At 33.3% G+C, this 14,421-nt stretch overlaps 2 protein-coding genes across 2 annotated transcripts; one reads left to right on the top strand and one right to left on the bottom strand.

Moving 5' to 3' along the window:
* Nucleotides 1-404: 404 nt before the first annotated feature.
* On the bottom strand, nt 405-3,211 carry LOC310721743 (ADP-ribosylation factor 4-like). The gene is made up of 6 exons (XM_083533681.1): nt 2,979-3,211; nt 1,742-1,822; nt 1,212-1,321; nt 1,040-1,111; nt 827-952; nt 405-741 (listed from the first exon to the last, which is right to left on the bottom strand). Exons 1-6 carry the CDS (start codon nt 3,043-3,045, stop codon nt 655-657), a joined length of 543 nt encoding a protein of 180 aa, XP_083389807.1. The 5' UTR covers nt 3,046-3,211; the 3' UTR covers nt 405-654.
* Nucleotides 3,212-4,667: 1,456 nt separating this feature from the next.
* On the top strand, nt 4,668-6,977 carry LOC310722212 (ADP-ribosylation factor 4-like). Its single transcript, XM_083534591.1, has 6 exons — nt 4,668-4,927; nt 5,128-5,208; nt 5,306-5,415; nt 6,240-6,311; nt 6,389-6,514; nt 6,632-6,977. Exons 1-6 carry the CDS (start codon nt 4,861-4,863, stop codon nt 6,713-6,715), a joined length of 540 nt encoding a protein of 179 aa, XP_083390717.1. The 5' UTR covers nt 4,668-4,860; the 3' UTR covers nt 6,716-6,977.
* The last annotated feature ends 7,444 nt before the right edge of the window (nt 6,978-14,421 follow it).

The raw sequence follows: 14,421 nt of genomic DNA, 5'->3' as shown, positions 1-14,421 counted from the left end.
ACCTGTTTTTATTTTATTATTTTTTTCCTCAAAATTTTCTGTCAAGCAAAAAAAATATTTGCATGCTGACTAGACAATCTTTTCCACATTCAATGAAAAACGTAGAAAGGTTTTATGTGTGTGTGTGAATGTGTGTGTGTGTGTGTGTGTGTGTATATATATATTCATAATATATAATATATAAAAATAATATATTTATGAATGAGAGAAAGAGCTGGAAAAGGCAAATGTGCTTTGCACTAAAAAGATCCCGAGAAGGACGTGGAGTTTTAAGGCGTCATGCACGACACTAGTTAGCGCTTTATGACACTAGACAGGTCTTTTGTTAAGCAAATAGTCTTGCTCAAAGTATAGAAAAACACATTCTGGAGTAAAGCCAGCACAAACTTCAAAAACATGTCATATATATTGAAATATATTTCTATTTTTAATGTTTTGCAATCAGAGAAATACATATTGTAGACAGACATATTTCATTCAAGTATTTTCAACGTAAAGACACAATACAGTAGCAAATCTGAAACAGTAACTACACAGTGATGAATATTCACAAACATATTAAATCTTAAAGTGCTCAAGGTAATATAATTCTCTCTAATACACACAGTACACAGTTCCACATAAAGATTTAAATAGTGTCATTTCTGTGCAGTTTTATGGTTTGGAGATCTGATTCGCTATCCAGTCCAGTCCTTCATATAAACCTGTTCCGTTTATCGCACAGGTCGACTGGACGTACCACTGAGAAGAGAGGAGAAGAAACAGTGTTTTAGTTTTAATATTACAGTGAGATCTGATCACGCTCTCATAATCACGGTCTACTCACCGGTCGTCCTTTCAGTGTGTGCATTCGGAGTTTCTCGGTCATCTCGTGCACCGGCATGGCGTCGGGCAAATCCTGTTTGTTAGCAAGAATCAACACAGCGGCGTCCCTCAGTGCATCTTCCTCAAGCTGAGGAGAAAGAAATCAAAGCTTTATGCACTCAATTCATTACAGCACATCGTTGCTACTCCTAAACAGAAGGAAGGATTTATTTACCATGTTCTGCAGCTCCAAAGCAGCTTCATGGATGCGCTCACGATCACTGCTGTCCACCACGAAGATCAGGCCCTGCAGCAACACACAATATAACGATGTCATTTCCCAAACGAATCCTAGGAACTCTATACATATTACCATAATGAAGATTGGGATTGGATTATGGACCCACCATGGTGTTCTGAAAGTAGTGTCTCCAGAGGCGTCTGATGACGTCCTGTCCTCCTACGTCCCACACGGTGAAGGAAATGTTCTTGTAGTCCACCGTCTCAACATTAAAGCCTATGTAGATCAATGTTGTGAAATGATCATGTTTAGCTTTGTGTCATATTTTAGCAGTTTAAAGTGCCTTACCGAGTGAATCATAATCATAGGGAAGCGGTAGGTAGGTAGTGGTTAAGGCATCCAAAGGTCATGGGTACACCAAGATACCACTAATGGGCCCCTGAGCAAGGCCCTTAGCACCATAGCTGCTCAGTTGTATGAATGAGATAAATGTAAGTCGCTCTGCATCAAGGCATCTGCTAAATTCCATAAATGTAAATAATCATGTACTAAATAATAGTAATTATGTACAATTTTGGAAAAATAACTGAAAATAAATATTTACTGTGGGTGCAATATATATTCACGTTTTATTTAAACTAATTGATGAGAAGAATCCGCATGTAAAATCAGTCTAAATGTTTTTATTCTTCTTACCAAGAGTTGGAATTGTTGTGACGACTTCACCCAGTTTGAGTTTGTAGAGGACAGTAGTTTTTCCGGCTGCATCCAGACCAACTTAAAGGAGAGAAGGTAATTCAGTGCATTTTAATCTAGTAACAGCTTCATACCCAACTATCCAATATATATATATATTTATATTGAACACGTTAACGCAAATTCATCTTAAAGGCACACATTTTTAATGCAGCGCGCATTTCTGCTTGACCATTTCTTTCAAACATAAAAATAAACTAATATAAAAAAAGGCAAAATCAAAACCTTCAATGCAACACAAAAAAAGGTGAAAATTTTTATCACCAAACATTTGTTTCACTGGTGGGTCCAGTCTCAAATCGAGCACCAAAATTCGTTACTATTGCACACATCCTGCAATTTAAACCATCCGTGTGGAAACATATCATAGGTTCTGTTCTATGTCCTGATGATTTACATATTAAAAATTCCATAATGTTAAGTATGTGTTTAGAAAAGCAAAACATGGTATATCGAGACGTATTCATTCCGAACAACAACAACTCAAGCTCATGCTAAGCTCACAAATACCCACACAAAGTTTTCCTATTTTTCCCTGCTCAGTGTCTCTAGCGGCAGCATGAGGAATTACAGAAGACACAACACATAATTACTTTAAAACATTAAAAGAGTATTTTTAATTATTTTATTTATTTTCAATGTTATTTGAAAATGTTAACAGTCTTGTCTGTTTGAGCAAATAAGTGTAAAAAAAAAAAAAAAAGAGAAGTAATGGGAACTATGAGTATTTCACTATATACTACTACATTTGCATAAAGCATCAATATATATGATAATTAGAATATTGAAAACTTGATTATTTAGACTATTATTTTTTAAGATCATTTTAGAAGAGATAGAAATGTGCAATTAAGTTGGATTAATCATGAAAATCATGCGAGTAATCATTGTTAAATATCTTAATCGATTAACAGTCCTAATATATATATATATATAATATTATTATTATATTATGTTTAGAACTTATAATATTTACATATTTAGACAAAAACCTTCCAGTTTCCTGTTATCAATTATGGATGTTAGAAAATCATTCCATCATCAGTGTCTCATTTCTACTCTTTTTTAATAATAAAAAAACAGCTTGTGACTATAAAACTTGGAAACTTCTCAACCCTTTCTGACTAAAGACAATTTTTTTTATCTCTCACCAGTCAGAGAGAAGAAATGTACTCACCCATTAGTATTCTGACTTGCCTCTTCTCAATGAGACGAGATAAGATGGAGGTGAAAAAGTTGCCCATGGTGAAAACCTAAAAAACCCCAGAAATGCTGGTAGAGAATGTTTAGAGGCTCTGGGGGTCTCTGTCGGTGTCTCTCCTTGTCTCTTTTTGATCAGTGTCTCTTTCTCTCAGTGTCTCTCTATGAGTCTCTCTCAGTGTCTCTCTATGAGTCTCTCTCAGGGTCTCTCTATGAGTCTCTCTCAGGGTCTCTCTATGAGTCTCTCTCTATGAGTCTCTCTCAGGGTCTCTCTATGAGTCTCTCTCAGGGTCTCTCTATGAGTCTCTCTCAGTGTCTCTTTCTGTCAGTGTATCTCAGTCTCTCGGTTTATATAGGGAGTTGCGCACCTGCTTGCTTTCGCTTTGCTCAGTTGACACGCGCGCGCTTCCAACACACACACACACACACACACACACACACACACACACACACAGCAGGGAAGTTTCGCGGCAGGCAAGTCCAACGCGTTCCAAATGGCGTCACTTCCCATAGTTTCGAAAGATGTTTTTGAGTTTGAAATAATAATAATAATAATAATAATAATAATAATAATAATAATAATAATAATAATAAGCATAATCATAATAATCAAAATAATAATAATAATATATATATATATATATATATATATATATATATATATATATATATATATATATATATATATATATATATATATAAAATAAAAATGTGTTAAATAACTTTGTTCTTTATGCCTACCACTACTGTACAAATCCATATTATGTCAAGAAATTATGCCAAAACCACCAAACAGGCTCTCAGGAAAAGAGAAAAGAGTGACCAAGAGCTACTTCTGCTGGATAGGGTAATTAGAATTAAAAGCCTTAGAAATCACAGATTCTCATAAATGCTTCTAGGAGTTCAAGTGGCAAATATATTTCAGAGTTTTCACTGTCCAGAGGAGACTGTGTGACTCAGGCCTTCATGGTCAAATTGCACCCAAGAAACCATTACTGTAAAAGAACAACAAGCAGAAGAGATTTGCTTGGACCAAGAAACATAAGAAATGGACATTAGATCAACAGGAAATAAAAACAAAAGAAGAAAATAATAATAATAAAAAAAGAATATATATATATATATATATATATATTTTTTTTTTTTTCCATTAGAGATAAACTTATATACCTAATATATTGGGTATTTATATATTATGCTGAAATGTACATTCACAATCTATTTCATTCTGTAAAGCTGCTTTGAGCATTAGAAAAAAATGATAAAATTCAATTTGGCTATAAAATCACATATGGACATAACATTTTTACATAAAATCACATTCTATCAACTTTTTGTTTTGTTTTAAGTAACAAACAACTTTGATTTTGATCAATGTAATTGAACTTGATTCAAAAATGAGAAAACTAACATTCATTTGACTTTATTTTCATATAAATAAATAAATACATTTTTACAAATATATATATTTGAAGACGCAAACACGTCGTCACGTCACAGTAAGATTATTTGTTTGTTTGTTTGTTTGTTTGTTTGTTTGTTTAAATAAATAAATAAATAAATAAATGGCACTCATAATTAATATCAGCTCTAATACAGGCCCTGATTGGGCCGCAGGAAGTGACGCAATTTGGACCGCGTTGGATTTGACTGGAGAAAAGCGTCCTGCACGCGAGTGCGCGTTGGAAGCGCGCGCGTGTCCCTGTTTCCGTGTTCAACTCAAAGCGAAAACGAGCGCGCTCACGGTATATAAGTCGGGGAGGGTGGCTTTTCTCCTCACACACACACACACACACACACCGAGAGCAACATCTGAGGAGGAACAGAGTTCTGAGTCTGACAGCTTTTCTCTGTGTACAATGGGTCTGATCTTCTCCTCCATCTTCTCCCGCTTTATCAATAAGAAGCAGATGAGGCTACTGATGGGTGAGTGCATTCACTGCTCAGTCCTATCATTCATTTAAGCCTGTTATAGAACTTAATAATAATGAAGTCTCCACTAGGGTTCTCCTATACCATAGCCTAAAGTGTACCTAAATCAATACAAATATAGTTTTGTTATATGTATTATTTGTTTATGTATTTATTATATAAATGGATGATGATTATTATTTGATATCATTAAGTTGGTCTGGATGCAGCCGGAAAGACGACCGTCCTGTATAAACTCAAACTGGGTGAAATCGTCACAACCATTCCTACTGTTGGTAAGACTGTTATAAACACTGTTATAAAGCTATTTTATGGATCTTTAATGAGGATTTTCATACATGTCATTTGTTTGTGTTTACATTTTTCCGACAGGCTTTAACGTCGAGACGGTCGAGTACAAGAACATTTCGTTCACTGTGTGGGACGTAGGAGGTCAGACTGTCATTAGACCGCTCTGGAGACACTACTATCAGAACACTATGGTGAGAAGATTCAACACAATCTTTTTTATTTTCACTGCATTATACTTCACAGGACAAGGAAATAAATTTAGACATTGAACATAAGAGATTTAGAGTTCAATTAGACTTAAATTAAAATATTTAAGTTAAATGAAAATATTTGAGTTAAATGAAAAGATTTGAGTCAAATAAAAATATTTGAGTTAAAGTAAAATATTTGAGTTAAAGTAAAAGATTTGAGTTAAAGTAAAAGATTTGAGTTAAATGAAAAGATTTAAGTTAAAATAAAAGATTTGAGTTAAAGTAAAAGATTTGAGTTAAATGAAAATATTTGAGTCAAATGAAAATATTTGAGTTAAAGTAAAAGATTTGAGTTAAATTAAAATATTTGAGTTAAATGAAAAGATTTGAGTTAAATAAAATATATTTGAGTTAAATAAAAATATTTGAGTTAAATGAAAATATTTGAGTTAAAGTAAAATATTTGAGTTAAATGAAAATATTTGAGTTCAATTAAAAGATTACAGCACCGTCCCTTACGGTCCCTCCTGCATGTGGTGAGCCCACGGGAAGGCGGCCCCACGTCACTCCGACGTCACGGACCTTGATATTTCCCTCGTAAGGGACCCCCGGAGCATAGAGGGTTAAGGGCCTTGCTCAAGGGCCCAAGAGTGGCAGCTTGGCGATACCAGGGCTTGAACCCCAGACCTTCCGATCGGCAACCCAGCGCCTTAACCGCTGGAGCCACCACTCCCCCCTTTAATAAAATTAATGTTAGGTTATTTTCCCTAAATATTAAACCGATATAATTAAGGAACTCAGTGATTTATTGTGTGTTTCTGCAGGGCATAATTTTTGTGGTGGACAGCAGCGACCGTGAGCGCATCCAGGAGGCTGCTATGGAGCTGCAGATGATGGTAAAGGAATCCTTCATTCTGTTGATGTGCATTTGCTGTCATCATTGTCATGAAAGATTATCATTTTTTCTCATTAGCTTGAGGACGATGAACTGAGGGACGCCACTGTGTTGGTTCTTGCAAACAAACAGGATTTGCCGAACGCAATGCCGGTCCACGAGATGACCGAGAAATTAAGGTTACATTCACTGAAGGGACGACCTGTAAGTAGATCATAATTATGATAATAATATTAGACTGATATCTTCTGGTACTATTAGTGTAAAGTAACTGTTAGTAAGGAAAAGTATGTTCATTTCTTTCTTCCTCTTTCTTCTCAGTGGTACGTCCAGTCCACTTGTGCGATAAATGGATCCGGATTATATGAAGGACTCGACTGGCTTTCAAACCAACTCTCCAAATGATAAAATTTATAAGAAAAAAAAATTTACTCCCCAAATAAAAAAAAATAAAAGATTCATTGCACTAAATAAATGTATATGGAAGTATACTGTATTGATGTGCCAATAAATAATATGTAATTTATATAATATAAAATACTATCATTTTTGTAGCTATTTTATTGTAGATCCTTTCTTCATCTTGTATCTTACAATATTTTATATTTATTTTATATATGTTATATTGTTAGTTCTTGGGATTTTGGTTTACAAATGGCTGTTTACTCAAATTATATGGAAATAAAAATGTCTATTTTTTTTTTATATCTTTGTGGTCAGTGTTTTTTTTTCTGGGGTTCATTCGATTTTAATGATCAATACTAGCATTTTATAATAGTTTTAAAAGTAATCTTTTTTATTTATTTATTTATTTTTTTTTATTAATGATTTTTTTTACTTGCAGACATGGATTTTGAACAATCACAGTCATTAAATACACGAGAAATCTTCCCTTCATTTTGTATAAATGTGAAACGCTGTAGAGCTCTCTATATAAAACCTTGAGCCGAGAGCTAGATATTATTTCTTCATGCTTGAACACACAAAGCTTCAAAGGCCGGACTAAGAGTTGTGAATAATTGTGGAATAGATTTTATGTCCAATTTCCATTTTTTGTCTCCTCGTCAGTTGGAACCCACTCATTGCAGCTGACTCATTGTAGCTCCACATATTTAATGTAAAAATTCATGAGGTTACTGTGGAGGGTTAAACTCAAGAACCCTGAAGATGGATTGCAATTGGAATTTAATTAATATAAACAGTTTGCTATATTGGATTGGGACTACGGTTATCATGAATATTTTTATTTATTAATTTTATTTTTTACATCCAAGCTGATAACCTCACCCATGTTGGAACTCGTTATTATATGGATGTTTGGTGGGATCCATATGGGAGACTGGATCCTGAAATATGTCTACAATGTGGTATAAAATAATAAAAAGTAGTTAGTTTCTTTGTTTGGTCTTTTGAATTTGCAAATTTTATGCAATCCCCAAAACCACTTCAGCCTATGAATTTTTGTTAACCTGGACCTGTGTTCTGTGGATCAGATGCACTGGAATAATGAGCTATTCACCTTAAAAACAAAGCCGAATCTGTCATAACTCAGTGCCACTGTTTTGTATAGCTTCGTTGCATTCTCCCTGCACCAACATGTTCAATGAGGTTGAGTTCAAAGCTCCATGTCAACTCAAGATCTTCCACACACTTCGATCCTATAAAAAAAAACATATCTTCATGGAGCTGGCTTTGTACACAGGGGCATTGTCATTGCTGGAACAGGTTTGTGTCTCCTAGTTCAAGTGAAGGGAAAATGTAATGCTAGCAGGTGCAAATACAATTGTGTGCCTCCAACCTTCTGAAACATACACCCACACCCACACACACATACACACACACACACACACACACACACACACACAGCAGACACTGTTTGAACTGCGTTGAATTTGACTGGAGAAAAGCTTCCTGCGCGTGTCCCTGTTTCCGGGTTCATCTCACAGCGAAAGCTGGACAAGGCGGCTCTTCTCCACACACACACACACACACACACACACACACACACACACACACACACACACACACACAGAGTGAAATTAGAAGTCAAGTCTTTATTTAGTAAGGAAAAGTGTCTTCATTTCTTTCTTCCTCTTTCTTCTCAGTGGTACATCCAGTCAACTTGTGCGATAAATGGATCCGGATTATATAAAGGACTCGACTGGCTTTCAAACCAACTCTCCAAATGATTAAATTTTATTTATTGCATATGAAATTATATGGAAATATATTGTTCTGTATTTGAATGTGCCAATATATAATATACGTTATCTTGTATCTCACAATATTTTGTTATATTTTTAGGACTTGGAATTTTGCTTTATGAATGGCTGTTTACTCAAATTTTATGGAAATAAAAAATAAAAAAAATTTACAAAATTGATATATATATATATATTTTTTTTTTTTTTTTTTTTTTTTTTTTTTATTATTATTTTGGGGTCAATTATCTGTAATGATCAACACTAGCAGTTTATAATACTTATAATATTACTTATTATTATTATAATACTGTAATAACAAGGTGTCTTCCTTTTATTCTTTATAAATGTGAAAACTTTACTGGTTTGGACTGGAATTAATATAAACATTTTGCCACAGTGGAATAGGACTACAGTTGCCATGAACATCATTTACATCCAAGAGTCCATTAGTACCCAACTAATAAACTCAACAATTATGGAACTATAATGAATAAACATTAGGTGAAACCCTATTTGCCAAATATTGTCTGAAATAACAAATAGTGTGTTCTTATGTTCTCAGGTGTCAGGTCACCTCTATAATTTGTCACTTGAATTGACAGATTTTAATGCGATCGCCAAAATCAGCCACAATTAAACTCACCAGCTGATCTAAATCTCTGTCATAACCCAACTGTGTTGCATTGCTTTGTTGCATTATGCTTGCACCAAGGTGTTCAGTAAGGTTTAGGACACTCTGTGCAGGACACGTCCACTCGCAACTTTACATGTCATGGAGCTGGCCATTGTTATGCTGGAACGGGTTTGGGTCTCCTGGTTTAAGTAAAGGAAAAAATTTAATGCTACACCATCGTATAGGATCCTATACAATTATGTGCCTCCAACTTTGTGGTTGAAGGTAGAACGATATATGACTGGAAAAGTCAGGTGTCTCAATACTTTATCCATCTAGAGTCAAATCTATATGCATGCGATCAATTGTGTGATTTGAAGTTTGCTGTTAATTATTTTTTTATTTTTTATAATAGTGTCTAAAAAACATTGAAGCTATTCTGAAGCTCTGCCTATTTTTTACTTTGCTATTTTCAGATTTGGTCTCCTAGTTCAAGTGAAGAAAAGATTTAATGCTACTGCATTGGGAAAGCTGGAAAAGCACCACATACAGCTGGAAAAGTCAGGTGTCTATATTGGGAATAATCTATGAGCATGTGATAGAAAAAGATACAATCTTTAATGGAATTAAAGTGTCTGAAAAACATATTGAAGATTGTATGAGTCTATTTTGACCTACACATACTGTATCTTCATGGAGCTGGCTAGTCAGGTGTCTCAATATATTGTCCATATAGTGTATCATATAACTTAAAAAATATAATCTTCAAAGTGTTTTAAGTGTCTAAAAAACATATTAAAGCTTGTATCTGTCTGTTCTAACCTACATAATGTAGTGTAGAGTAATATAGTGTAGTGTAATGTAGAGTAATGTAGAGTAATGTAGTGTAGTGTAATGTAGTATAATGTAGTGTAGAGTAATGTAGAGTAATGTAGTGTAGTGTAATGTAGTATAATGTAGAGTAATGTAGTGTAGTGTAATGTAGTATAATGTAGTGTATTGTAATGTAGTGTAGAGTAATATAGTGTAGTGTAGTGTAGTGTAGTGTAGTGTATAGTAATGTAGATTAATGTAATGTAATGTAGTGTAATGTAGAGTAATGTAGTGTAGTGTAATGTAGTATAATGTAGAGTAATGTGGTGTAGTGTAATGTAGTATAATGTAGAGTAATGTAGTGTAGTGTAATGTAGTATAATGTAGTGTATTGTAATGTAGTGTAGAGTAATATAGTGTAGTGTAGTGTAGTGTAGTGTAGTGTATAGTAATGTAGATTAATGTAATGTAATGTAGTGTAATGTAGAGTAATGTAGTGTAGTGTAATGTAGTATAATGTAGAGTAATGTAGTGTAGTGTAATGTAGTATAATGTAGTGTATTGTAATGTAGTGTAGAGTAATATAGTGTAGTGTAGTGTAGTGTAATGTAGTATAATGTAGAGTAATGTAGTGTAGTGTAATGTAGTATAATGTAGTGTATTGTAATGTAGTGTAGATTAATATAGTGTAGTGTAGTGTAGTGTAGTGTAGTGTAGTGTATAGTAATGTAGATTAATGTAATGTAATGTAGTGTAATGTAGAGTAATGTAGTGTAGTGTAATGTAGTATAATGTAGTGTATTGTAATGTAGTGTAGAGTAATATAGTGTAGTGTAGTGTAGTGTAGTGTAGTGTAATGTAGTGTAATGTAGAGTAATGTAGTGTAATGTAGTATAATGTAGTGTATTGTAATGTAGTGTAGAGTAATATAGTGTAGTGTAGTGTAGTGTAGTGTAATGTAGTGTAATGTAGAGTAATGTAGTGTAGTGTAATGTAGTATAATGTAGTGTATTGTAATGTAGTGTAGAGTAATATAGTGTAGTGTAGTGTAGTGTAGTGTAGTGTATAGTAATGTAGATTAATGTAATGTAATGTAGTGTAATGTAGAGTAATGTAGTGTAGTGTAATGTAGTATAATGTAGAGTAATGTAGTGTAGAGTAATATAGTGTAGTGTAATGTAGAGTAATGTAGAGTAATGTAGTGTAGTGTAGTGTAGTGTATAGTAATGTAGATTAATGTAATGTAATGTAGTGTAATGTAGAGTAATGTAGTGTAGTGTAATGTAGTGTAATGTAGTGTATTGTAATGTAGTGTAGAGTAATATAGTGTAGTGTAATGTAGAGTAATGTAGTGTAATGTAGAGTAATGTGAAGTAATGTAGAGTAATGTAGTGTAATGTAGTGTAGAGTAATATAGTGTAGTGTAATGTAGAGTAATGTAGAGTAATGTAGTGTAGTGTAGTGTAGTGTAATGTAGAGTAATGTACTGTAATGTAGAGTAATGTTAAGTAATGTAGAGTAATGTAGTGTAATGTAGTGTAGAGTAATATAGTGTAGTGTAATGTAGAGTAATGCAGAGTAATGTAGTGTAGTGTAGTGTAGTGTAATGTAGAGTAATGTAGTGTAATGTAGAGTAATGTGAAGTAATGTAGAGTAATGTAGTGTAGAGTAATATAGTGTAGTGTAATGTAGAGTAATGCAGAGTAATGTAGTGTAGTGTAGTGTAGAGTAATATAGTGTAGTGTAATGTAGAGTAATGTAGAGTAATGTAGTGTAGAGTAATATAGTGTAGTGTAATGTAGAGTAATGTAGAGTAATGTAGTGTAATGTAGTGTAGAGTAATATAGTGTAGTGTAATGTAGAGTAATGTAGAGTAATGTAGTGTAATGTAGTGTAGAGTAATATAGTGTAGTGTAATGTAGAGTAATGTAGAGTAATGTAGTGTAGTGTAGAGTAATGTGAAGTAATGTAGAGTAATGTAGTGTAATGTAGTGTAGAGTAATATAGTGTAGTGTAATGTAGAGTAATGTAGAGTAATGTAGTGTAGTGTAGAGTAATGTGAAGTAATGTAGAGTAATGTAGTGTAGTGTAGTGTAGAGTAATATAGTGTAGAGTAATGTAGAGTAATGTAGTGTAGTGTAGTGTAATGTAGAGTAATGTAATGTAGTGTAGAGTAATGTGAAGTAATGTAGAGTAATGTAGATTAATGTAATGTAGAGTAATGTAGTGTAGTGTAATGTAGTGTGGTGTAGAGTAATGTAGTGTAGTGTAATGTAGTATAATGTAGAGTAATGTAGTGTAGTGTAATGTAGTATAATGTAGTGTATTGTAATGTAGTGTAGAGTAATATAGTGTAGTGTAGTGTAGTGTAGTGTAGTGTAGTGTAGTGTAGTGTATAGTAATGAAGATTAATGTAATGTAATGTAGTGTATATTGTAGTGTAGAGTAATGTGAAGTAATGTAGAGTAATGTAGTGTAGTGTAATGTAGTGTAGTGTAGAGTAATGTGAAGTAATGTAGAGTAATGTAGTGTAGTGTAATGTAGTGTAGTGTAGAGTAATTTGAAGTAATGTAGAGTAATGTAGTGTAGTGTAATGTAGTGTAATGTAGAGTAATGTAGTGTAGTGTAATGTAGTGTAGAGTAATATAGTGTAGTGTAATGTTGTATAATGTAGTGTATTGTAATGTAGTGTAGAGTAATATAGTGTAGTGTAATGTAGTATAATGTAGTGTAGTGTAATGTAGTGTAGTGTAATGTAGTGTAGTGTAGAGTAATGTAGTGTAGTGTAATGTAGTGTAGTGTAGAGTAATGTGAAGTAATGTAGAGTAATGTAGTGTAGTGTAATGTAGTGTAGAGTAATATAGTGTAGTGTAATGTAGTATAATGTAGTGTATTGTAATGTAGTGTAGTGTAATGTAGTGTAGTGTAATGTAGTGTAGTGTAGAGTAATGTGAAGTAATGTAGAGTAATGTAGTGTATTGTAATGTAGTGTAGAGTAATATAGTGTAGTGTAATGTAGTATAATGTAGTGTATTGTAATGTAGTGTAGTGTAATGTAGTGTAGTGTAATGTAGTGTAGTGTAGTGTAGTGTAATGTAGTGTAGTGTAATGTAGTGTAGTGTAGTGTAATGTAGTATAATGTAGTGTAGTGTAATGTAGTGCCAGTGTAATGTAGTGTAGTGTAGAGTAATGTGAAGTAATGTAGAGTAATGTAGTGTAGAGTAATGTAGTGTAGTGTAGTGTAGTGTAATGTAGTGTAGTGTAGAGTAATGTAGTGTAGTGTAATGTAGTGTAGTGTAGAGTAATGTGAAGTAATGTAGAGTAATGTAGTGTATAGTAATGTAGTGTAGTGTAGTGTAGTGTAATGTAGTGTAGTGTAGAGTAATGTAGTGTAGTGTAATGTAGTATAATGTAGTGTATTGTAATGTAGTGTAGTGTAATGTGAAGTAATGTAGAGTAATGTAGTGTATAGTAATGTAGTGTAGTGTAATGTAGTGTATAGTAATGTAGTGTAGTGTAATGTAGTGTAGTGTAGTGTAGTGTAATGTAGTGTAGTGTAATGTAGTGTAGTGTAGAGTAATGTAGTGTAGTGTAATGTAGTATAATGTAGTGTATTGTAATGTAGTGTAGTGTAATGTAGTGCCAGTGTAATGTAGTGTAGTGTAGAGTAATGTGAAGTAATGTAGAGTAATGTAGTGTAGAGTAATGTAGTGTAGTGTAGTGTAGTGTAATGTAGTGTAGTGTAGAGTAATGTAGTGTAGTGTAATGTAGTGTAGTGTAGAGTAATGTGAAGTAATGTAGAGTAATGTAGTGTAGAGTAATGTAGTGTAGTGTAGTGTAGTGTAATGTAGTGTAGTGTAGTGTAATGTAGTGTAGTGTAATGTAGTGTAGTGTAGAGTAATGTGAAGTAATGTAGAGTAATGTAGTGTATAGTAATGTAGTGTAGTGTAGTGTAGTGTAATGTAGTGTAGTGTAGAGTAATGTAGTGTAGTGTAATGTAGTATAATGTAGTGTATTGTAATGTAGTGTAGTGTAATGTGAAGTAATGTAGAGTAATGTAGTGTATAGTAATGTAGTGTAGTGTAATGTAGTGTATAGTAATGTAGTGTAGTGTAATGTAGTGTAGTGTAGTGTAGTGTAATGTAGTGTAGTGTAATGTAGTGTAGTGTAGAGTAATGTAGTGTAGTGTAATGTAGTATAATGTAGTGTATTGTAATGTAGTGTAGTGTAATGTAGTGCCAGTGTAATGTAGTGTAGTGTAGAGTAATGTGAAGTAATGTAGAGTAATGTAGTGTAGAGTAATGTAGTGTAGTGTAGTGTAGTGTAGTGTAATGTAGTGTAGTGTAGAGTAATGTAGTGTAGTGTAATGTAGTGTAGTGTAGAGTAATGTGAAGTAATGTAGAGTAATGTAGTGTATAGTAATGTAGTGTAGTGTAGTGTAGTGTAATGTAGTGTAGTGTAGAGTAATGTAGTGTAGTGTA

Source organism: Silurus aristotelis (genome assembly GCF_946808225.1).
Source record: "Silurus aristotelis genome assembly, chromosome: 28".
Classification (NCBI taxonomy): domain Eukaryota; kingdom Metazoa; phylum Chordata; class Actinopteri; order Siluriformes; family Siluridae; genus Silurus; species Silurus aristotelis.
This window is presented reverse-complemented; position numbering and strand designations above follow the sequence as displayed.

Bases quoted from the DNA above. Each gene is read 5' to 3' on its own strand.
- LOC310721743 (XM_083533681.1), bottom strand. From the start codon at position 3,045: ATGGGCAACTTTTTCACCTCCATCTTATCTCGTCTCATTGAGAAGAGG. The intron at 1,112-1,211 runs GTGGGTCCATAA...GTGTTGCTGCAG, and splicing joins ACTACTTTCAGAACACCATG to GGCCTGATCTTCGTGGTGGA. The intron at 953-1,039 runs GTAAATAAATCC...CTTTCTCCTCAG, and splicing joins CTTTGGAGCTGCAGAACATG to CTTGAGGAAGATGCACTGAG.
- LOC310722212 (XM_083534591.1), top strand. From the start codon at position 4,861: ATGGGTCTGATCTTCTCCTCCATCTTCTCCCGCTTTATCAATAAGAAG. The intron at 4,928-5,127 runs GTGAGTGCATTC...GATATCATTAAG, and splicing joins GCAGATGAGGCTACTGATGG to TTGGTCTGGATGCAGCCGGA. The intron at 6,515-6,631 runs GTAAGTAGATCA...CTTTCTTCTCAG, and splicing joins ATTCACTGAAGGGACGACCT to TGGTACGTCCAGTCCACTTG.